General features: G+C 41.0%; 2 protein-coding genes across 17 annotated transcripts in view; one reads left to right on the forward strand and one right to left on the reverse strand.

Annotated features, from left to right (window-relative positions):
* The window catches only part of SEC22C (SEC22 homolog C, vesicle trafficking protein), a 60,615-nt gene that overhangs the window by 5,545 nt on the left and 30,042 nt on the right, over positions 1–25,028 (reverse strand). For all 16 annotated transcript variants that reach the window (XM_024928301.4, XM_063602274.1, XM_055109731.2 and 13 more), the window contains 5 exons: positions 15,342–15,550; positions 9,983–10,146; positions 7,575–7,754; positions 4,070–4,188; positions 2,420–2,485 (listed from right to left, as the gene is read on the reverse strand). In XM_024928301.4, the coding sequence (XP_024784069.1) occupies positions 2,420–2,485; positions 4,070–4,188; positions 7,575–7,754; positions 9,983–10,146; positions 15,342–15,523 (711 nt within the window). In that variant the 5' untranslated portion in view covers positions 15,524–15,550. The remainder of the gene's footprint in view (positions 1–2,419; positions 2,486–4,069; positions 4,189–7,574; positions 7,755–9,982; positions 10,147–15,341; positions 15,551–25,028) is intronic.
* On the forward strand, positions 21,658–23,386 carry LOC100978744 (large ribosomal subunit protein eL30). The gene has a single exon (XM_003826054.5). The coding sequence runs from the start codon at positions 22,571–22,573 to the stop codon at positions 22,952–22,954; it is 384 nt and encodes a 127-aa protein (XP_003826102.1). The 5' UTR covers positions 21,658–22,570; the 3' UTR covers positions 22,955–23,386.

The raw sequence follows: 25,028 nt of genomic DNA on the forward strand, positions 1-25,028 counted from the left end.
AATTCACCTCCCACAGCTTCCATGAAGAGTGTCATTTCCCTCACATTAGCTGATTAAACTGAATTCATTACAGTAAAGCGTGGACCCACTGGTTAGGCTGCTGCTAATTATTGGATGAAAGTGAGGATTTGGAAGATTAAAGGAAAGTGAAATAGATGTCACAGGAAGAATCAGTGCATGGCACATCTGAAAGAAGTTAAAGAAATAGACAGAAATGACCAGGCTGTTGGCAGTAGAGAAAGAAGAGCTGCACGTAAGCTGCAGACAGCCAGGCTGCAGACAGGGGACCCTAACGTGACTGATTGGCCCCCCAGTGAAGTTTTTCTTCAGGGAGCCAGGACAGGCAAGCAAGCTGGTGAGAGAAAGCCATGCTTTTACTATTTTGGTTTCTCCTGAGCCACGACTACATTGAGCACCACCCTTCCCTTGGGCACCCTCCTTATCATGTCTTCCAAAGCATCTCTGAGTCAGGGAAAGGTCTCACAGCAGGGAGAGTGACTGGTATTTTGTGTATGACTATCACACATAAAAGGGGCCATTCTTGTTCTGCAAAAGGTGGAAACGGCATTTTGGTTCAATGCTTTGTTTTTTTTTTTTTTAAAAAAAGGACATCGCTGAACATGGATCAATCTGACAAAGGTTCAATCTACAGAGGGAGGGAGTGAGCTATCCAACCAGGAACACAGTTGAAGGAATGAGGTGGAACTGTACAATCCCTGCAGTCCTAAAACATAGCTCTAGGAAACTGCCACTGGCTATGTCCAAGGTCTTGGAGACTTGTTTTCTAAAAAATGAGTGCATTTTCATGGGTTGAAAATTTCTTTTTGCATAATCAGGTAATGCTTTTTCATTTTTTTTAGGCAATGTCTTTCTCTGTTGCCCAGGCTGGAACACAGTGGCATGATCTCAGCTCACCGCAACCTCCACCTCCAGGGTTCAAGCAATTCTCATGCCTAAGCCTCCCAAGTAGCTGGGACTACAGGTATGCACCACCACAATCAGCTGATTTTTGTATTTTTATTATAATAGAGATGGGGTTCCCTAGGCTGGTCTTGAACTCCTGGCCTCAAGTGATCCACACATCTTGGCCTCCCAAAGTGCTAGGATTACAGGCATGAGTCACCACACCTGGCCTGGGTAATTCTTAAGAATAAACCATTCTAGGATGTATGTGGAAGAGAAGGAAAGTGTCCTAAGAACAGAAATTTTAATTTTAAAAAAAGGGAGAAAAAATATGTATTCAGAGACAGTGCTAAAATCCTACTCCATATGGAGGACAAGGAAGGAGAATTAGAGCCACGCTTTCACTAGAATTAACTCTGCCTATGAGGGACTCAAAATCACCTCTTTATGCCACCCCTTAGTACACAGCTTATATGAAAATAACTAATCAAAACCCTCTAGTTAATGTTCTAATGTTTGCTTCAGTTCCTAAAGAACAGGTTTGAGTCAGAAGGTATTACTATTTAAAACAACAACAACAACAACAAAAAAAAACAGCAGTTCTTTGACCTAGTCTTATATATGTATATATATTTTTAAAAATTTTTTGCGGAGGTCAGGCATGGTGGCTCATGCCTGTAATCCCAGCACTTTGGGCGGCCGAGGCGGGTGGATCACAAGGTCAGGAGATCGAGACCATCCTGGCTAACATGGTGAAACCCCGTCTCTACTAAAAGTACAAAAAAAATTAGCCAGGTGTGGTGGGCACCTACAGTCCCAGCTACTCAGGAGGCTGAGGCAGGAGAATGGCGTGAACCCGGGAGGCAGAGCTTGCAGTGAGCCAAGATTGTGCCACTGCACTCCAGCCTGGGCAACAGTGCAAGACTCCATCTCAAAAAAAAAAAAGAAAAAAAAAGTTCAGAGATGGGGTCTTGCTATGTTGCCCTGGTTGGTCTCAAACTCCAGGCCTAAAGTGATCCTCCCACCTTGGCCTTGAAAAGTACTGGGATTACAGGTGTGAGCCACAATGCCTGCCTAGACCTATATTTTAAAAACTACATGTACACAGATGCTACTTTTATAGAAGGACATTTCTGTGCTTGGACTGTCCTAATAATAAGCACAAGGCAATATCTTGCCACTCACTAGTCAGGCCTAATCCAATCCCCATGTAATCTCATCCCTCCCTTCTGGGAAGTCAAATCCAAACTGCTGGTTTCTGTTCTGCTGCTGTCAATAGCCCCTTGGCCTTGAACAAGGGGCTTTCCCTTTCTGAGCACAAAGTTCTTCCTCTGTAAAATGAGAGGACTGGCCAGGATGGGCCTAAGGTCCTCCACTAAGGGCTTGGTATTGTCCATGATGTGAACCATGACCTTGGTGGAACAAAAATCACATCTAGAAACTTGCTGATAGATGAACAGAAGAACAAAGTAAGGTCATGGATTTAATCCACTGACCAAAATATCGTTTCACCCACCTGGAAAATGCAGGCTACGAAAGGAACAAGAAAAGCCAGAATGTTTCCAATTTCCTCATGGGCAACCTAAAACAAATACAAGGAACACAAGGAAAGGGATATTTAGATGAAAGGAAACACTGTGACATAAAGCACTTTACTCTGCCTTCTGTCTGGTATGGTTGACAGTACAAAATCCCTGGCTGGGTGAGACACAAGTTCCTGTTTGTGCACCAGATCAGGGTTAGCATACAATCGTTTTCAACAGCTTGGTCACAGCATGTGCCTCCTGTCCCCATGTGATTGTGCTAAGTCTGCAACCTGGAATGGGCCGCCAATCCCTCCACCTCTCAGAAACCTAAGCATCTGTTAAGACCTAGCTTTCTCTAATTCCTCCCATCTCCAGGCACTGCCGCCTCCTTAGGATTGCCACCACACACTGTTCTGGGCCATGAGAGCCCCCAAGGCAGGGACTATGTCTTAACCATCTTGCTGGCCAGGTACTAATTCTAATGTATACAAACAAACAGACAGTTGGTAAGTATCTGGCTAAGAGCAATCATAAACAATAAGAGTAGAAACCACAACACACATTGATCAAAGACAGGATGTGGTAACAGGCAGTTACCACTCATAACACAGGCCTGCTGCCATTCTCCAAACAGGTCAGTCTACATCAGTCTCCTGAGGTTCAACAACAGTCATGCTTCAGACTTTACCCACTATATGCATGGGTGTGAGTATGGTGGCACTATCTTTAAAAGTAATATCTATTTGTTGATGCTAATAATGGTTCTATACCTCCTCTTTTTTGTTTTTGTTTTCTTTTTTTGAGACAGAGTTCTGCTTTTGTCGCCCAGGCTAGAGTGCAGTGGCGCAATTTTGGCTCACTGCAACCCCTGCCTCCCAGTTTCAAGCGACTCTCCCACCTCAGCCTCCTGAGTAGCTGGGATTACAGGCATGTGCCACCACGCCCAGCTAATTTTGTATTTTTAGTAGAGATGGGGTTTCACCATGTTGATCAGGCTGGTCTCAAACTCCTGACCTCATGTGATCCACCCACCTCAACCTCCCAGAAGTGCTGGGATTACAGGAGTGAGTCACCACACCCGGCCGATACCTTCTTGAAATACTTCTTAAAATACTTCAAAATTTTAAGACTGTTTTTAAAAAGCACTGAAATAGTAAGTTCCTTTGAAATGAGCAGACCAGTGAAGGAACTTCCTAGTGACATATAATTCTTCGACAAAGACACAAGGAAGGTGGCATCTGCATTATACAAATCAGATTATGGGACAACCTTTTCTCAGGAGAAAAAGAGCCTGAACCTTAAAATCAGAGAATGAAACTTTTGTCCTGGGTAAATAATCCAGTCCCTGGAGTGACTCCTGGGGTCCCAAGAGCCACAGGGTGGTCTAATGTCCTTGTAGCAAATTCTCCATTTCTTACCAATATCTTGGCAGGCCCCTCCTGCCTCTTAGGACAATAGACATAAAAGAGCAACCTTCATATTCATTCACTTACTACAAAGAATAAAATTTATAATAAAATTCATATTAGTTTTGAAAAATTATAAAACCTCAGTTTTATAGATAAAATGTATCCCTATCACTTTCTTCTATCATATGTCCTTCAATTTAAACTGTTTTTTAAAAAAAAAAAAAAGGTTACCTGTAAAGAATGTTCTGCAAGGTGAACTCCTCGAATGAGATTCAGGGCAGCACACATGATGTTGAGAATGAGGGAGAGGATACCCAGGGCTGTCACTGGTTCCATTCGGAAATTAGGAGCTTCACAATGGAAAAAAACAAGTGTCTAGTGTAAGTAATTTCTATATGAAAGAAAAATAAACGAAGACATTAACTAGACCTACACTAATGATAGGTTCACTATGTTAAACATAGAATTACAAACATATTAATTGTAAAAGCAGCAGAAGTTAGAGGGAAAAAAGCCAAGAAATGATGGACAGAATGGATGTGGGTATTTGAGTAAAGTTTCTTCCAGAAAAAGGCTCTTTTCCAGGCAAACACAGGTTTTTCAAGTGCTTAATTTCCTTTCTATCTAAAGCAGTGGTTCTCAATCAGGGGCAATCTGCCCCCCAGTGGATATTTGGCAATGTCTGGAGTCATTTCTGGTTGTCACAACTAGAGACAGGCTGCTACTGGCATCTAGTGGATAGAGGCCAGGAATGCTTCTAAACATCCTACAATGAATGCACAGGACAGCCTCCAAAATAAAGAATTATCTGATGCAAAAATGTCAATAGGGATCAGGCTGAAAAATCCTAAAACAATTTTTGGCACACACTTGTAATGCCAGCACTCTGGGAGGCTGAGGCAGCCAGCAGATCATGTCAGCCCAGGAGTTCAAAACCAGCCTGGGCAACATAGTGAGACCCTGTCTCTACAAAAAAAAAAATACAAAAAATTATCCAGGCATGGTGACGCATACCTGTAGTCCCAGCTACCTGGGAGGCTGAGGTGGGAGGATCACCTGAGCCTGGGAGGTTGAGGCTGCAGTGAGCCATGATTGCGCCCCTGCACTCAAGCCTAGGCAACATAGCGACCTTGTCTCAAAAAAAAAAAAAAAAAAAAAAAAAAGTTCAGGCACAGTAGCTCATGCCTGTAATCCCAGCACTTTGGGAGGCTAAGGTGAGAGGATCACTTGAACTCAGGAGTTCAAGACCAGCCTGGGCAACATGGTGAAACCCCATCTCTATTAAAAAAAAAATACAAAAATTAGCCAGGTGTGGTGGTATGTGCCTGCAGTCCCAGCTACTCAGGAAGCTAAGGCGGGAGGATAGCTTGAGCCCTGGAGGTGGAGGTTGCAGTAAGCCAAGATTGCACCATGGTACTTTAGCCTGGGTGACACAGCAAGACCCTGTCTCAAAAAAAAATTAAATAAGTAAGTAAATAAAACAGTTTCTTATACTACCAGAGAGGACCAAGGCTTTATTTGTAATTGGTTGTCAAATGTTTAAAGCATTTCTATTATATGCCTCAACATTCAACTTGTCCTCTTTCTCTGACAATAACAATATGCGATGTCACGTGCACTTCTAGAGCAATTCACAGCAAATGCAATTTTTAAAATTCTAAAATAACTGGAAAGAGGGAAACATTGATTATTCAGGTTACAAGCTGTTTCTAGAACTATAATTAGAACAAATGCTCATTTTCTCTGTAAAGATAACCACTGAAATTGATTTTGGTTCACACAATTAAATGGTGTCCCTCCCATTCTCTCGCTATACTCCTTTCTTACCCTTATATTTCACACACACACAAATACCTCGCCACAATCCAACTTATGCCTATTGTTAGTGTGTTAGAGTTTCCACTGAGCAATTAAAAGTTACTGTTAGAACAGAATATGCTACCTGTAAAGATTCTAGCCTCAGGACAATAGGGTAAATCAAATCACAGTAAAATGTCCTAGAAAGACGGGCAAGGTGACACTTTCTGGATTTGCTCCTCTTGTCTAAGTGTTTAAAAAACAAAACATACATTACAAAGATATGCCTGCATTCATATATGGTAAGGGAAAATCTTGGAGATCAATTACCCAGTCTTCCTTTTACAAAAATTAAGTTTATTCTCAACATAAACTAGAAACACTTATTGACTGGAATGAGAGCCAATCCAAGTATTGGTTGAAACACATTAAACTAAAACACAAAGTTAAGTCAAAACCATGAATATAATACATCACTTTTAAAATTCAAGAAATGAGTTTAGCATAAAACAGTTAAAAACAAAGTAATTAAGACTATTATAGTGTAGACAGTTCTTTTAGCAAAGGATTCAGCTCTTATGCCATTGTAGAATTCTTCTAATGTAAATATCCAATTTAATTAAATATTAGTTTAATTGTATGTAACTATAAACAGGAATGCAAAAAATCATACTTTGTTATGTGATAAGCATTGAGTGGCTAATGACATTAATGACAAAGGCATGGAATGTCAGCACACTGTCATCACGTTCATTAAGACCTCTTCCTTCACATGAGGTCTCTGAAATCCACAGGGATACAGGGAGATCCCAGGTCTCAGAGACAGCCAGACAGTGAGAACGTTAGAAGCCCTGGCTCCAGCCCCCTGTCCAACGCTCTCATCCCCATTGTCCTCCCTCCAACAAGAAGAGTGGGGGTTTCAGATCTACAACATTTCAGTAAATAAGATGATAAGGATTCTCCCTCTCTCTCTATATATATATATAAATAATAATTGTTTTATATATATTATATATATTTTATATATAATATATATAATACCAATCTATACAGTTCAATAAGTAACTTACAGAAAAAGAGAATGAATCTTCTTTATAACATTTAAACTTGTAGTTCTGTCAGAACAACTTGGACTTAAATTTAAATAAAAACATAAAATTTAAAAATAATAAACTTGTAGACTTCACCCTAATTAAGAAAATAACCTGCCAGCTAAGCGTGGTAGCTCACACCTGTAATCCCAGCACTCTGAAAGGCCGAGGCAGGAGGATGATGGCTTGAGCCCAGGAGTTCGAGACCAGCCTGGGCTGTAACATGGTGAAACCTTGTCTCTATTTGAAAAAAAAAAAAAAGAAGAAGAAGAAGGAAAAGAAAAACAAAAATAACCTGCCAAGTCACTCTTCAGCTCCTGAATTTCATCACAATAGCTTCCCCTCAAACCAATCCACTGTCATAATAGTCAATTTTTTTCTTTTTTGAGACAGGGTCTCATTCTGTCACCCAGGCTAGAGTGCAGTGGCTCACAATCATGGCTCGCTGCAGCCTCGACTTCCCGGGCTCAGGTGATTCCCCTACTTCAGTCTCTGCAGTAGCTGAGACTACAGGCACGAGCCACCACCTCTGGCTAATTTTTTGTATTTTTGATAGAGATGGGGTTTTGCCATGTTGCCCAGGCTGGTTTCAAACTCCTGGACTCAAGTGATCCGCCTGACTTGGCCTCCCAAAGTGCTGAGATTACAGGCATGAGCCTCCACGCCTGGCCTGTAGTCAAAGTTTTTATAACAGCCACCAAGAAACAGGATGGGCCCATATTTTTCTCAGCATATTTTATACTACTCCCTCTCCCCAAAAAATAGCTTTCTAGTGAAAAAAAAAATCAACGTCCATTTGAAATACATAATATCACTTCATCAACATCAGGGAACAACAAGCCACTTACCAGGCTCCAAGTGCATCGGTGTGTGACCATTCATCACCCCATTTGCCACATCTGTGTCCTCCAGAGTGAGAACCGCTGGAGGCTGCAACTTGAGCTCCTCCTGAATTTTTTCCAAGCTGCACTCCATCTGAGAGGAACTTACATAGTTAAAATGCCACTTCACTTTCTGAATGATGCTGTCTGCAAAAAGAGAGCAACACAAGTTAAGCATTTTCATCAGAATGGATATTATAAGACAATATGTACAAAATGAAGTTCACGTTTCTTTTTTTGAAGATAGGGTCTCACTGTCGCCCACTCTGGAGTGCAGTGCAGCGGTGCGATCACAACTCACTGCAGCCTTGACCTCCCAGGCTCAAGTGATTCTCCCACCTAAGCCTCCCAAGTAGCTGAGACCACAGATGTGTGCCACCACACCTGGCTAATTTTTTTCATTTTTAAATTGTTTTTCTGTAGAGACAAGGTCTCACTGTATTGCCCAGGCTGGTCTCAAACTCCTGAGCTCAAGGGATTCTCCTGCCTCAGCCTCCCAGAGTGCTGGGATAATAGGCGTGAACCATTGCACCCAGCTGAAGTTCACATTTCTAAGAGCTAATAAATCAGCCAGATTCTGAAAAGCGTCAAGTTAAACACAAAGGCCAAATGATTGCTAATATGAACACTGTCTGATCAATCACTTCAGAGCAGGATAATTAAAATGTGATTGACTAAAAAGGCAATAATGCATCACAGAACCTCAGTGATGAGAGAGTCGGGGGAAAGGGGCACGCGTCTTAGCCCCTTACCACTTCTGATAGTACGGTACAACCCTAGGCAATTTACAGAATATTTCTAAGCTTGAAAAATGGAGACAGTTATTCCTGACCTGATTAACTCAAAAAAAAGGGCTTGTTTGAAAAAAAATACAAATGAATATGTTGTGGAAACTAGGATTATATATTTGAAAAGTATTCATCTTAATTCTTAAATTTATGTTAGTATAAATCCATTATCACATCTGAACAGTTCTTGAAGTGAAGTTTCATACATACTGGCAAAGCAAAATCATGTATAATTCTACTCTCAGTGTACTTTGACTCATTCTACTCCCGCTCAACAATGAGCAAACATGATGCTGGAAAAGGGGCTCCCATCAGATCAAGCAAATGGCTTTAGAAGGAAGGCACATGCAGAGATAAGGGGAGAGAAGAACACAGGTCTACCGAGCTCCAAATCAACTCACAGCCCAGGGATGATGCAGCTGTGGTCTGTTTTAGACTAGCAGCCCTCCTCAGAGAAAGAAGTGTGGCCCAGAGCACAAGCTTGACTAAGACCTCACAGGGAGACTCAGGGGCAGAACTCTACCAGGCTGGAGCCTGCCTACCAGGGTGACACCAAAAGAGGGTGCTAGCCCCATTCCCGATGGGCTAGCCAGTAGAACACATGAAGGAATGTGAGGGCTATGGCAGGAGTAGCCAGAAAGCCTAAGTGGCAACACTTCCAGGTGCTGGTTCTGCCCCCTGACCATTTATAACAAATGCTGCCAAACCTTTGTTTAAGAACATCACAGAGTCAGCAGCTGTTTACACGGAGAGCACAGACTGTCCCCCAACTCCCATCTCCATTCCTCTTCTCCCAAGAGCTCAAAATGACCCACACCTGACCAAAATAGGGCACACACTGATTATTATGCTGTGTTCCAAAGTCTCTAAGCCTCAACAAGGCCTTTCTGGCAGAGCCTAGAAAAGAAGTATCATTTTCCAGAGCAAACTTCTGGGTCAAGGAACTGTTTTTTTCTTACTTCCAAACCACCGCAGACTGATATTTTGATTTTAAAAAAGCAATAAAAAATAATCACAGGAATGTCAAATTACTGTAAGAATTTCTAAACACCAGTTCTCACTTTCTGTGCTTACCTCCTGATGGTAAACACCCTTTCAGCAGTAATGCTCTGCGGCAGGGGTCAACAAAAGTTTCTTACAATGCCAGTTAGTAAATATTTTAGGTTGGTGGCTACATGGTCTCTGTCACAACTCAACTCCGCTGTCGTGGGGCAAAAGCAGCCACAGACAACATGTAAAAGAATAAGCATAGCCACGTTCTGCTTTATTTATAAAACAGGTGGCTGGCCTATGGGCCATCGTTTGCTGACCCCAGCTTCAGAGAGCTGTGGGTTATAACCTACACGTTTCACCCTTCCTCCACCCTGCCCCCAGGCTCTGTGGAGATGAAAAGCCAGAGTGTTAAACCTTGACGCTTTCCGGGACACTTCAATTGCTATGAAATCTCATGGTACAAGTCTGTTCTTCAATGACATGTTTTTGCATCTCCAGTGGTTTTCCTTGATGGTCAAAGCCAAACCTAAACTGTAAATTCTACACATATAACACCATGGAAGAGAACAATAAATATGAAAGAGGGTTACAAACCAAACTCAAGAAAAGCGTATGGCCTGGAGGCTAGGCCAATGCAGGTAGTGTCATAGGAAGCTGTGAATTCCCACCACAGGGTCTCCAGGAAGCAGAAGGCCATGGCTGCTGGACACTGGCAGGAGCAGATAGCCATGCAGGCCACGTCCCCGAAAGAAGAAAAACTGAAACAAAAGGGCAATATCTGTATTACCTGGAAACAGCCCCATGTATTCCCATCCCACACTCAGACACAACCTTACCTCAATTCTGCACTTGCTTGGCTTTAAACAGTCCTGTAGCTGTTTGCTGCAGGTATATTGTCTCTTCAGTTCGACCTATTCCTGAGACTGTCTTTCTTCCACTTCCTTTAAAATGTCTAGTAGTCTTAATCAATGACAGCCTGTGATCACTCTTATTTATTCATGCATGAGGGATGCATATTCTAATGGGGGAATTAGCCTCAGACTTCTCCACATCTATTGAGAAAACGTTTTTCTTCTTTAATCTACATCAACAGATTTCCTAATGTTAAATGATCCTGGCATCCTAAAATAAGCCCTTGTTGGATCTAAGTTCCTACATATTCATAAACATACAACTGCTGGATTTAGTTTGCTAACATTTTAATTGGGACTTTTGTGTCTATGCAAATAAGACTGGCCTATAATTTTCCTTTCTTATACTGTCTTCATCTGATTGTGGTATTTACGTTATTTTGGTCTCATAAAATAAATACAGGGCTTTTCTTCTTTTTCTACTCCCTTTTGGGCTGTCATGCAATCATTTCAAGTTCAGGGTACAGGGGTTCTAGGTCACCTATCTGTGTGTCTACTGACTCCCACTCACTGTGGAATGTCTCCTCTTGTGTTTTGTCATTTTTTGCTGAGAACTCATCCCTATGGGACTTTTTTTTGTAAGAATTCCCTGAAGCCCAAGTTGTGGCACACTTCTTCCAGCGTGGTTCTGCATTTGCTCTGGCTGGCTACCATAGCAGTGTCATCACTCTGGGACCAATACTGATGTTTCAACCTTGGCTTAGGAATTCCTAGACTTTGGGGAGTATACACTCCAACTTCAACCTTTTACAAGGCGCAAGAACAACATTTCAATTTCTTAGGTGAAATTTATTTTTCCTTCCCACACAAAGCCAAGTAGAGGTGAGTTACCCTGTATCAATGGGAAAACTATTTCCCTCACCTATCACCATTCCATTAGGTTGTGGCCTGATAAGAACTTTCCTTTATGCAAGAGTGTTTTGTTTTGTTTTGTTTTGTTTTGACACAGGGTCTCACTCTGTCATCCATGCTAGAGTGCAATGGCACAATCTCAGCTCACTGCAGCCTCAACCTCCCAGGCTCAAGCCATCCTCCCACCTCAGCCTCCCGAGTAGCTGGGACTACAGGCGTGTGCCACCACACCTGGCTAATTTTCGTGTTTTTGTAGAGATGGGGGTCTTTCTATGTTGCCCAGGCTGGTCTCGAACCACTGGGCTCAAGCAATCTGCCTGCCTCAACCTCCCAAAGTGCTGGGATTACAGGCGTGAACCACTGCACGCAGCCACAAGGGTCTTGTTCTGACACTCCATCCTATGTAAGCCCAAACCGAGCTCCAATTTTATGGTGACTGAATGCCAGGAGCCTCACTGTCCGCTCACACACTTACTACCTTAATATTCTGCCCCCCTTTCATTTCTAGCATCTTAGGATTTCTTTCTTTCAAGATTAACTACACATTTAAAGTAATTGTCGATATATATTTACCCTCATTTCTGGATGTTTTCAGCAGGACGGTTTTTAGGTTATGTTGTTCTACCAACTTTTTGAAACTGTAACTCCCTATATAAAAACTTTTCCCATCTAAAAAAAAGGACAACTCTCCTCCTTATGGAAGAAATCCTTCAGAAGGGTCTAGGCCACTCTAGGATGGAGGTGTTTCTATTTGAAAGAGGACCCCTGGTATGGGTTGAGTTTGTCCCCCCAAAAAGATTTACTGGTGTCCTAACTCAAAGAAATAGAGTCTTTGAAGATGTAACCAAGATAAAATGAAGTCATACTGGATTAGGGTGGGCCCTCATCTAATGATTAGTATCCTTATATGAAAGGAAATTTGGACACAGAGACAGAAGGAAGAAGACCATGCAACCATGGAGACAGAGCCTGCAGTAACGCATCTACAAGCCAAGGAAAACCAAGGATTGCCAATGACTGCCAGAAAGTAGCAGAGGTTTAGGAAGGATTCTTCCTTAAAGTTTGTAGAGGGAACATGGCCCTGCGATACCTGTGAGAGAATGAATTCTGTTGTTTGAAGCCAGTTTGTGGTCATTTATTATGGCAGCCTTAGGGAACTAACACACTCCTTACTATTAAAAGCTATGGTACTGCTCACCTGTAAGAAAAGAAAGTCTATTTCCTCTGCGAAAATAATGGTAAATATTTAATTCAAAATTACAAATGAGTAGAACATTTTTTATTCCTTTTTCCAAAATACTACTGAAGTATCCAGGATTTAAATCTGAAGTCTTAGACTTCTTTTTTCTGTGAAAAATAGCCTTTAACAGAGAAAAGCTTTCCTATTTGAAGTACAAATCAGTTAATCACAGCATAGTAAAGGAGAGACCATCAAGGACAGCATGTTCAGCATGTCCAGAGAAAGGGGCTGCACATGTGGGCAGATGCAACTCAGTGTTTGCTCCTAAACATCCAGAGCCCACATCACCAGGTGACAGCTGCATGTGCCTATTATTTGTCACCCCCTTCAGGACATGGCCCTTCTAGCCTGATATTACCACCTAGCCTGGGGTCAGGCCTGGACTTTTCCTTTTGTTTTTATAATTCTGAGACTGAATTCCCCTAAAAGGACCTCAGCTTAGCAGGTCAACTAAAAATTTACTATTCAAGGCCGGGTGCGGTGGCTCACGCCTGTAATCCCAGCGCTTTGGGAGGCCGAGGCGGGAGAATCACGAGGTTAGGAGCTCGAGACCATCCTGGCTAACACGGTGAAACGCCGTCTCTACTAAAAATACAAAAAAAAATTAGCCAGGCGTGGTGGCGGGCACCTGTAGTCCCAGCTACTCGGGAGGCTGAGGCAGAAGAATGGTGTGAACCCGGGAGGCAGAGCTTGCAGTGAGCCGAGATCGTGCCACTGCACTCCAGCCTGGGCGACAGAGCGAGACTCCGTCTCAAAAAAAAAAAAAAAAAATTTACTATTCAAGGAGAACAAAAGGGGGCAAGGCAAGGTGGCTCATACCTATAATCCCAGGGCTTTGGAAGGCCAAGGCGGGAGGATCACTTGAGCCTAGGAGTTCAAGACCAGCCTGGGCAACATGGCAAGACCTTGTCTCTAAAACATAAAAATAAATTAGCTGGGTATAGTGGTGTGTAGACTCAGCTACTTGGGAGGCTATCTATCAATCAATCTATCTATCTAATCTACCTATCTATCTGGAGACAGAGTTCCAGCTACTTTGGAGGCTGAGGTGTGAACATGGCTCACTGTGGCCTCGACCTCCTGGGCTTGAGCAATCCTCCCACCTCAGCCTCCCAAGTAGCTGGTACAGGTGCACCCTACCACACTTGGGTAATTTTTAATTTTTTTGTAGAGATGGGGTCTTATCATATTGCCCAGGCTGGTCTTGAACTCCTGGGCTCACGCGATCTTCCCGCCTCACCCTCCCAAAGTGCTGGGATTACAGGCGTGAGCCACTGCACCCAGCTGAGACCCTGTCTCTAAAAAATAAAATAAAAAATAAAAATATAAGGAGAGCAAAAGGGACTTGCTAAGTAAAGGTCTAAAACAAGAGAAAATAGATGTAAAATCTAACAAGTCATTTTGATATTCTAAAATCTGCCTTGCCCCTGATGCCTCCATAGAATGACTGGCTTCTTGCTCTGAGTCCTAGAACAGGAAATTGTATAACCCGTAAGAAGCAGACTTTGGTGTCTAACTGCCTGCATTCAAATCCTGGGCTGACCAGTTACTAACAGTGTAAACTTAGTTAAGTTTTTTTAACCTCAGTTTCCTCCTCTGCAAAACAGGTGTAACACTATTACCTACATCATTAGCCACATAAAACACAGAATAGTGCTTGGCATATAGAAAACACTCAATAATATCAGTTATTGTAACCAGGATTATTGTAATCACTTGATTCCTACTTCCAATGGAACATTTTCCCCACTGTATTATAGTTAGTTATATATTTCTCTTGTTACTTTGTTAGACTTTAAGTTCCTTGAGAAAAGAGACCTACTCTCACTTATTTTTCACTCCCCTGCTCCTGTCACATAATAAAAATTTAAAAATGACCAGGCACAGTGGCTCACGCCTGTAATCCCAGCACTTTGGGAGGCCAAGGTGGGCAGATCACCTGAGGTCAGGAGCTCAAGAACAGCCTGGCCAACATGGTGAAACCCCGTCTCTACTAAAAAATTCAAAAATTAGCCGGGCGTGGTGGTAGGTGCCTATAATCCCAGCTACTCAGGAGGCTGAAGCAGAAGAATCACTTGAACCCAGGAGGCAGAGGTTGCAGTGTGCAGAGAGTTTGCCACTGCACTCCAGCCTGGGCCACAAGGGCAAAACTGTGTCAAAAAAATAAATAACTAAAAATTAAAAAGTGAAAAATTAAAACATAAAAAAGTGAAAAAATTAAAAAGCAAAGGTATAAATAAAGTAAAAATGAAATTTTTTTCTTATTTCTTGGCTTTCTAACTCTCATTATTTTCCCTCCCCACATTATAATCTAGTATCTCCTCCCTCCTTACCTTTTCTCTTCCCCTGCATCTGAGTGAAGAAAAAACTACAAAACTAAAGACATGAACCCAGGTCTCCCAATGCTCATGGGCACTCCATAACAGAAGTTAAGAGGTGGAGCAGCCACGGCTGGGTGCAGTGGCTCACACTTGTAATCCCGGTACTCTGACAGGTCGAGGCAGGTGGATCACCTGAGATCTGGAATTCGAGACCAGCCTGGGCAACATGGTGAAACCCCATCTCTACTAAAAATATAAAAATTAGCTGGGCATCGTGGCGTGTGCCTATGATCCCAGCTACTCAGGAGGCTGAAGCACGAGAACTGCTTGAACCCAGGAGGCGGAGGTTGCAGTGAGCCAAGATGGTGCCACTGCACTCCAGCCTGGGTGACAGAGCAAAACTCTGCCTCAAAAGAAAAAAAAAAAAAAAAAAGTTGGAGCAGCCATTCCTGAGGCTCTAAGAAAACCCATTTCTTTTATGATTCTGTTGTAGACACACATGATCTCAGACCACTGATGCTAGATCTACTTTTAATACACAATGTGATCAGCATAAGATTATCACTACATGTAGTTAAAAGTAATCCAAATTTTGCTAATATTCTGAAAAAGTGAATAGGCTCACTTACTGTATACTAAAGTCACAGCCTTCTGCAGAACCTCGACCTGGATACTGGGCCAGTCGCAAGGCTAAACTCTTGAGCCGTCTCCTCCATTCCAAAAAATCTTGGGTGTGGTAAAAATCAGTAGAGGCCGAGAGGGGCAGTCCATCCCTTACCCGTACCACGCAAGCAAAAAAGATCATGGACATGGTCCACAAGAGAAGTCATGAGGACACCTGAGGAAAGCAAGGTCACCTTGTTACTGAGGCTCAAATGACAGTGCCAGAAATACCCCCACCTGTGAAATGCCCACTCTAGGGTTTTTCACCCTCATTCTTACTATAATTGCAAATGTTGCTTTTATTGTTATTTCCCTGGCCTCTACTGCTATATCACTCCCAATTTTCCTCCCTTCATTATCCTCCCTGCCTTTTCTGCACTTGTAATTCTCTTTTTCTTTTTCTCTAATGAGTCTCTCCCTTTCCAGAATTAAGCCAACTGGGATGATGGGGAAAGGAATAGAGAAGAACGGACGCAGGACCAGAGGGCTCAGGACCAACAGTAGTAATGGCAGGTAGCAGGACATAGAGCAAGACAGCCCTAAAGAGACAGGAAGCACCAGACACTGAAGCAGCAAGGATTGATGTCAGTGACCTGTGAACTTCAGGTCACCCATGGAGATAGGCACTAAGCAGTTTAGCTGCCATATCTTCACTTGCAAGGAGATAGAAGAAGGTGGAGAGATTCTGAGCATCTAACCTAATGCTGGTGACAAGGAGAGCAGAAGGCAAAAATGAAACCTCTAGATCATGTCCTTCTGAATTTCTGCAAATGTCTGATACGGAGTCAGTCTTCAAAGTGATGACTGAATCCCTACCTATGGCTAAAGGCAATCATTTAGCAAATCATATTACAGTGATATGTGAATACCATGATATGTGAATACCATTAAGAAACAGAAAGAAACAGATCTGAACCCTTGTGGTGCCTTGGGCAGATTAGGAAAGGATGCCTCTCTTGGTGGAAACAGGCCTGCACCATTTCTGCTAGCAGAGCCTGGCTGTGTTTTAGCCCTATCTGTTAACACTGCAGGGTGCTTGTTCAGGGCATAACCTGTACATCTGTGAGTGGCAGCCCTGCAATTAGGGATTAGTGAGGTGGCTGTTACAGCTCAGATGAGTCTTTCCAATAGGATGTGTCCACACATCGTATTTCACAAATCCTCTACTTGACAGGATCCTCTACTATCAGGCCCTTTACTTGATAGGATGATAACAGGATACCAGTGGACCTCTCTTCCAAAGAACTCTAGGGATGCAACCTTATTTGGCATCTCAGTTCTTCATCTCAGAACCCCAAGATGCACACTACTCTTCATCTCTGTACCTCTATGCATTCTTCACTTGTGTCTGCAATGCCACTCCTTTCATCTCTCCATATCCAAATGCAAATCAAAGACTGTCTCAAATCCACCTTCTCAGACTTGTCCAGCTGGAAGTACTTTCTCCCTCTTTTAAATTCTTAGGAAACCTACCTCTTTGTTCTCTATTTTACTGATTTTGCATTTCCACTACCAAAATATAAGTTCTAAGAATAAATACCATGTCTGGAATGGATGAATGAATGAATAATTATTACCACAATATACATGTAGAAACTGCAGTGATATAAAAACACAAAGGAGGCAAAAAGAAAAATTAGGCTACCAGCCAACAGATCCTACACAGTCCATTTGACCCATTTCTCCACACCTTCCACTGGGGAGTAAAAATGTGAAAAGCCCCAGGAAAAATACGCCCACACATAAAAGCTACTAAGTTTGCAGCACCAACGGCAGGACCAGGTCAACTGCCAGAAGACACTGTGGGTTTTACAGCAGACGCCTAGCCAATGATGAGACCTCAAGGCACCACAAAAGGAATCAGGGGATTCCTTTTGTTCTATCTTCTATACTTTCGTAAGTATTTGAAATATTTAATTTTAAAACATTTTTAAAAAAGAGTTATAGGGCACAAAGCCCTGACAGACATAGGGAAAGGCTACAAGATCAATTTGAGACCAGGGCTTAGGCTCTCAACAATAACTCCAAAAAGAACCATAAGCCAAGATATGAAGAAGACACTGAGGCCAAAAAGAGACAGTCAATGAGATACCAAAACAGTTAGAGACAGGACAGAAACACCCTAAAGCAAAATAAGAAAGGTACTTTTTTGGGAGCTGAGTAAATTGTATGCCCCTCTAAAGGAAAGCAGTGTGCACTGACTCCAACTGTCAATTCCAAACATCCTCTGTAGTTCTGTCTTTATGGAGCATCTACCTTATGCCAGGTATTATCTTAAGCCAATAAAAAAGAAAAGGGTGACATTTCCAAGCGATGGTAATTAGAAGAACTAGTTTTACCACTCTCTAAAGGACCCAAATGACCCCTCCAGGTTCTCTACTTCTCCATCCTATCCTTTGGTGATCAAACTTGCTTTTCCTCAAATATTAGTATTCAAGATAAATAAATACTCCTCTTGTTTTTCAGTTCTATCAAGTTACTAGTACTGCAAACTAGTGAAACTCACATCTATTTTTTAAAAGTCTTTTTTAAATATTTGTGATGGTTTAATGAAGATGACACTGTGATACTAACTTGTTTGTGTGTATTTGTGAGTGTATGTGAAATGTACAGGATGGCAGCTGCCTGAAGGGTTAAAAGATTTTATAGGCTGCCACGGAAGAGTCTAAGAATGAAGACAACATCCTTGGCATTATTTTCCTTTGTAAAAATATACTTTGTATTCTAAAAGATGGAAAAATAATAATACAAAAAGGAAGGGATAGCTTATCTTTACAGGGATTTGATATTTGTGAATTCAGGTTATGAGCTATTATGAGACAGCCTGTACTCAAATAAGAGATCTGACCACTGCTCAAAACAGAATGAACTTCTGTTTCTGGAAAGATGAAGTAGAAGTACTTTTCCCTACTTCTCCCATGAAATACCCTGGACATTATATATAAAATAAACATTTAAAAATTCTGACCAGCCTGGCCAACATGGCGAAACCCCGTCTCTACTAAAAATACAAAAATTAGCCGGGCGTGGTGGCACACACCTGTAATCCCAGCTACTCAGGAGGCTGAGGCACGAGAATTGCTTGAATTCGGGAGGGAGAGGTTACAGTGAGCTGAGATTGTGTCACTGCACTCCAACCTAGGTGACAGAGTGAGACCCTGTCTCAAAAATAAAAATTCTGAAAGGTGGAGAAGGAAGAAGACTGGCTAGGGACCTTGGGGTCTGAGGAATGACACAGCTGTGAGTCTGCTGAGTTTGTTTTTTCTTATTTGTTTGTTTGTTTGTCTCACATATCACAGACTGAGTGTTGGAGAAGCTAGCAAGAAATGCCAATGGGTACAGACCAAAAAAAAAAAAAAGCCAAAAAAACTTTGTTCTCTCCAGTCAAAAAAACTAGAAAAGGTAATGCATAGCAAAACAAAAAACTTGCAGATAAAAAACTGCTCTACTCCAGCCAAACATCACAAAAAAACTGTAGCCACCACACACCTGCCAACGAAGACCAAGTGAAGAGCCTAGACTTCCACCACTGCCCTGCAGTAATGAAGTGCCCCATTCTCCACCTCCCATCCTGCCGGGGTAGCATCAGAGAAGGCCAAGTAGGGGGCTAGAGGGCAGTAATGAGCCATTCTCTCCCACTGTGTCACTGGGTAGACAGAATTCCTATCTCTCCCAGGCAATGATGAGCAGCCCCTTTCCCCCAGGGTGTTAACAGAGGCTACGTAGGGAACCTGGACTTCTACTTCCATTGGGCAGTAATAAGACAGTCCCTTGCTTCCCCTGCTGGAGTGGTGTTCAGAAGGGCCAGCTAAAACAGAAGATTTTAGTAAGATTCAGATCTCAAAACATCCAAAATGTAAGTTTCAATAGAAAATCACTGGCTATACTAAGAACCAGAAAAATCTCAGCTTCAATGAGAAGAGACATTAATTGATGCCAACATCAAGATGACAGAGATATTAGAATTATCTAACAAAGAGTTTAAAACAGCCACCATAAAAATGCTTCAATGGTCAATTATAAACTGTTTCCCAGGCTAGAATACAGCAGTGCAATCATGGCTCACTGCAGTCTCGATCTCCAGGGCTCAAGCAATCCTTCCACCTTAGCATCCTGAATAGCTGGGAATACAGGCACACACCACTACTTTTTTTTTCTGTAGACACAGGGTCTCGCTATGTTGCTCAGGCTCATCTTGAACTCTCAGGCTCATGTGATCCTCCCACCTCGGCCTCTCAAAGTGGTGGGATTATAGGGGTGAGCCACCACACCCAGCCACTTTTAAAAAATGAAAAATAAAAACTCTCAGTAAAGAAACAGAAGATATAAAAACTAAATGGAGATTCTAGAATTAAAAATAAACCGAAGAGGCCAGGCACGATGGCTCACGCCTGTAATCCTGGCACTTTGGTAGGCCAAGGCAGGTGGGTCACTTGAGGTCAGGAGTTCGAGACAGCCTGGCCAACACAGTAAAACCTCCTCTCTATTAAAAATACAAAAATTAGCCGGGCATGGTGGCACACACTTGTAGTCTCAGATATTGGGAGGCTGAGGCAGGAGAATCGCTTGAATCCGGGAGGCTGAGATGGCAGTGAGCCAAGATCACACCACTGCACTCCATCCTGGGCTACAGAGCGAGACTCCGTCAAAAACAAAAAAACAAAAAACAAAACTGAGGCCAGGTGCAGTGGCTTACATCTATAATCCTAATGCTTTGGGAGGCCAAGGCAAGAGGATCACCTGAGACCAGGAGTTTGAGACCAGCCTGGGCAACATAATGAGACCCCCATCTGTGTGAAAATAAATAAAGTAATTAACTAAAGTAAAAAATGCAATGGATGGACTCAATAGAAATATGGGGGGGGGGGAGAAGAAAAGAATGAATGAGTAAACATTAAGACAGAACATAGAAATTACTCAATCTGAACAATATGAGAGGAACTAGATTGAAAAGTATTTCACAGAGACTTGGAGACCTGTGAGACTCTAAAAAATGACCAACTATTCATGTTACTTGAGTCCTGGAGGACAAAAGAAAGAAGACAGGGCTGAAAAAGTATTCAAAGAAATAATTTCTGAATATTTCCCAAACTGTGCAAAAGACATAAGCCCAGAGATTCAAAGAAACTGAACAAATCCCAGAAAGGATAAACCCAGAAACCCATGCCAGCACACAGACAGAAGCCCAACTTATGAAAACTAAAGACAAAGAAAAAATCTTGAAAGCAGCAAGAGAAAAATAATAACCTTACCTATAAGGGGAAAACAATTCAAATGATAGCATATTTCTCACAGAAAACATGGAGGCCAAAAGGAAGTAGCACATTTTTCAAATACTAAAAGAAAAGAACTGCCAACCCAGAATCCTGTATTCAGCAAAAATATCCTTCAAGCAGCCAGGTGCAGTGGCATGTGTCTGTAGTCCCAGCTATACTGCTTGAGCCCCAGGAGTTCAAGTCCAGCCTAGGCAACATAGCAAGACCCTGTCTCAAAAAAAAAAAAAAAAAAAAAAGGAATAAAAGAAAAATTAAAGCATACTTAGATGAAGGAACATTAAAGGAATTTGTCAAGAAGTTCTCTAAACAGAAAGGAAATGATAAAAGAAGAACTCCTGGAATATCAGGAAGAAAGAAAGAACAATAGAAAGGGTAAAAACTTTTAAAAATATGACAGATTATTCTCTCATGAGTTTTCTAAATTATGTTTGGTAAATGAAGCAATAATTATAATGTCTCATGTGGTTCTCAACATACGTAAAGGAACTATTTAAGACAATTATAAATGGGAGGGTTCAAAGACATTAAAGGAGGTAAAGTTTCTACATTTCATTTGAAATAGTAAAACACATCAGGAAACCACAACAAGTCATACACATACTCACACACAAACACATATACACCCCACTAAAAACTATACAAAGAGATATACTAAAAAACACTATAGATTATAAAATGAAATTATTATTTTTTGAGACAGGGTCTCACTCTGTCACCCAGTCTGGAACGCAGTGACACAATCATGACTCACTGCTGCCTCAACCTCAAGTCATCCTTCTGCCTCAGCCTCAAGACTCAAGTGATCCTTCTGCCTCAGCCTCCCAAGTAGCTGGGACTACAGACATGTACCGCTATACCCAGCTAATTTTTTAAAAGATATATTTTGTACAGACAGGATCTTGCTATGTTGCCACAGCTGGTCTTGAATTCCTGGTCTCAAGCAATCCTCCCATCTCAGCTTCCCAAAGTACTGGGATTACAGGCATGAGCCACTAGGCCTGGCCTAAAATGTAATTATTTTAAAATGTTCAAATTACCCACAAGAAGTCAAGGAAAAGAAAATGGAGAAATAACAACAATAGCAACAACAAACAGAACAAACACAAAACAAAAAAGGGCAGACTTATTCCCTAATATATATCAATGATTACATTAAATGTAAATGGTCTAAATATGACAATTGCCAAAACAGAGACTGACAGTAGATAAAAGACATGACCCAATTATATACTATCTACATGAAATTCACTTCCAGTATAACAATATAGGTAGGTTGAAAGTAAATGGATGGAAAAAATATAGCATGCAAACATTAATCAAAAGAAGCAAGAGTTATATTATCATCAGATAGACTTCAGAGTGAAGAAAATGTCCAGGAACAAAGAAGGATATTACATAATGATAAAAGAATAAGTCCACTAAGAAGGCATAATAATCCTGAATGTGTTTGCACCAAACTTCAAAGATGTAAATAAGTGAAGCAAAAACTCATAAAGTGAAAGGAGGAACAGACAAATCCATAGTTATAGCTGGAGACTTCAATCAACTCCACCTCAAAAATTGATAAGACAAGTAAACAGAAATCAGCAAAGATTTACAAAAAGAACTAGAAAACACTATCAACTAAAGGATATAATCATGATTTATAATATTGCATCCAACAACAGAAGAATTCCTTTGAAGACCCCACAGAATAGGCTGGACACAATGGCTCATACCTGTAATCTCAGCCCTCTGGGAGGCCGAGGTGGGAGGATTGCTGAGGACAGGAGTTTAAGTCAAGAAACCACAGAATGTCTACCAAGATAGACCATATCCTGGACTATAAGACAAAACTCAATAAATTTAGCCTTTCTCGTTCCCCGGCCATCTTAGCGGCTGCTGTTGGTTGGGGGCCGTCCCGCACCTAAGGCAGGAAGATGGTGGCCGCAAAGAAGACGAAAAAGTCGCTGGAGTCGATCAACTCTAGGCTCCAACTCGTTATGAAAAGTGGGAAGTACGTCCTGGGGTACAAGCAGACTCTGAAGATGATCAGACAAGGCAAAGCGAAATTGGTCATTCTCGCAAACAACTGCCCAGCTTTGAGGAAATCTGAAATAGAGTACTATGCTATGTTGGCTAAAACTGGTGTCCATCACTACAGTGGCAATAATATTGAACTGGGCACAGCATGCGGAAAATACTACAGAGTGTGCACACTGGCTATCATTGATCCAGGTGACTCTGACATCATTAGAAGCATGCCAGAACAGACGGTGAAAAGTAAACCTTTTCACCTACAAAATTTCACCTGCAAACCTTAAACCTGCAAAATTCTCCTTTAATAAAATTTGCTTGTTTTAAAAACAAAAAAAAAACAAAAAAAACTCAATAAATTTAAAAGAATTTATACAAAGTGTGTTATATGACCACAATGTAATCAAATTATAAATTAATAACAGAAAGGTAATGAAAACCTCCAAACACTTGAAAATTAAACACACACTTTAAAACAATCCGTAAGTTAAAAAGGAAATATAAAGGAAATTAAAAAAATACATTGAACTAGATGAAAATGAAAATATATCAAAATTTGTGACACACAGCTAAAACAGTACCGAGAGGGAAATCCATAGCACTAAATGCTCACATTCCAAAAGAAGAAAAGTCTCAAAACAGTAATTTAAGCTCACAAGTCAAGAAATTAGAAGAAGAGCAAAATAAACTTAAATCACAAACATGGAAGGAAATAATAGGGTAGAAATCAATGAAATGGAAAATTTTTAAAACAGAGAAAAATCAATGAAACAAAAAGTTGGTCCTTTGGACAGAGTGATACTTCATCTAAAAAAAATTATATTTCTATATACGAACAATGAACATATGGAAACCAAAATTTAAATACCATTTATAATCACTCTAAAAAATAATCTCAATAAAGCTATAATTTTTTAAATAAAATACTTAGATATAAATCTAACAAAACATATACAGAACTTGTATGCTGAAAACTACAAAATATTCCTGAAATCAAAGTGCTAAATAAATGGGGAGATATATCATGTTTTATGGATTGGAAGAGTCAACAAAGCAAAGATGTCAATTCTCCCCCAAACTGATATACAGGTTTAACGCAACTACTGAAAAAAAAAATAAGCAAGAGAGTTTGTGGCTATAGATAAGATTATTCTAAAATGCGTATGAAAAGGCAAAGAAACTAAAATAGCTAAAGCAATTCTGAAAAAAGAATAAAATAGGAAAAACCATGCTATCCTACTTCAAGACTTATTATATAGCTATAGTAATCAAGATTGTGTGGTATTGTTGGAGGAATAGACATAGATCAATGAAACAGAATACAGAACCCAAAAATATACTTACATAAGTATATCTAACTGATTTTTTACAAAGTGCAAAAGTAATTTAAGGGAGGAAGGGTGGTCTTTTCTACAAATAGTGCCGGGAGTAAAAAGAAAGAATCTTGACCTAAACCTCACATCTTACATAAAAATTAACTAAAAATTTATCATAGACATAAATATGAAAAATAAAACTATAAAACTGGAAGAAAACATAGGAGGAAATCTTCAGGACCTATGACTTGGTGAGGAGCTCTTAGATATGACACCAAAAGCATAATCCATAAGATAATTTGGAAAACTGGACTGCAACAAAATTGAACACTTTTCAATTTTGCTTCTCTAGGAAAGCCCATGTGAAGAGGATGAAAAGACAAGCTAGAAATTGGGAGAAAATATCTGTAAACCACATATCTGATAAGCAACTCAAATCTAGAATGTATAAAGAACTCTTGAAATTCAACAGTGAAAAAACACAAACAATCCAATTTTAAAATGGGAAAAACACACATACAGACATTTCACCAAAGAGGATATATGGATGGCAAATCAGAGCATGAAAAGATATTGAGCTATTATGAAAATGCAACTTGAGACCCCAATGAGATAATACTACCTACCCATCAGAACAGCTAAAATGATAAATAGTGACAGTATCAAACACTGGCAAGCATGGAGACAAACTGGATCTCTCATGCATTACTGGACTGTAAAATGGTATACTCTAGAAAAGTCTGGGCCAGGCGCAGTGGCTTATGCCTGTAATCCCAGCACTTTGGCAGGCTGAGGTGAGTGGATCACCTCAGGTTAAGGGTTCGAGACCAGCCTGGCCAACACGGTGAAACCCCATCTCTACTAAAAATACAAAAATTAGCTAGGCATGGTGGTGGGCACCTGTAATCCCAGCTACTTGGGAGGCTGAGGCAGGAGAATCACTTGAACCTGGGAGGCGGAGGTTGCAGTGCGCCAAGACTGCACCATTGCACTCCAGCCTGGACAACAGAATGAAATTTCATCTCAAAACAAAAACAAAAACAAA

This window comes from Pan paniscus, chromosome 2 (genome assembly GCF_029289425.2).
Source record: "Pan paniscus chromosome 2, NHGRI_mPanPan1-v2.0_pri, whole genome shotgun sequence".
Lineage (NCBI taxonomy): Eukaryota > Metazoa > Chordata > Mammalia > Primates > Hominidae > Pan > Pan paniscus.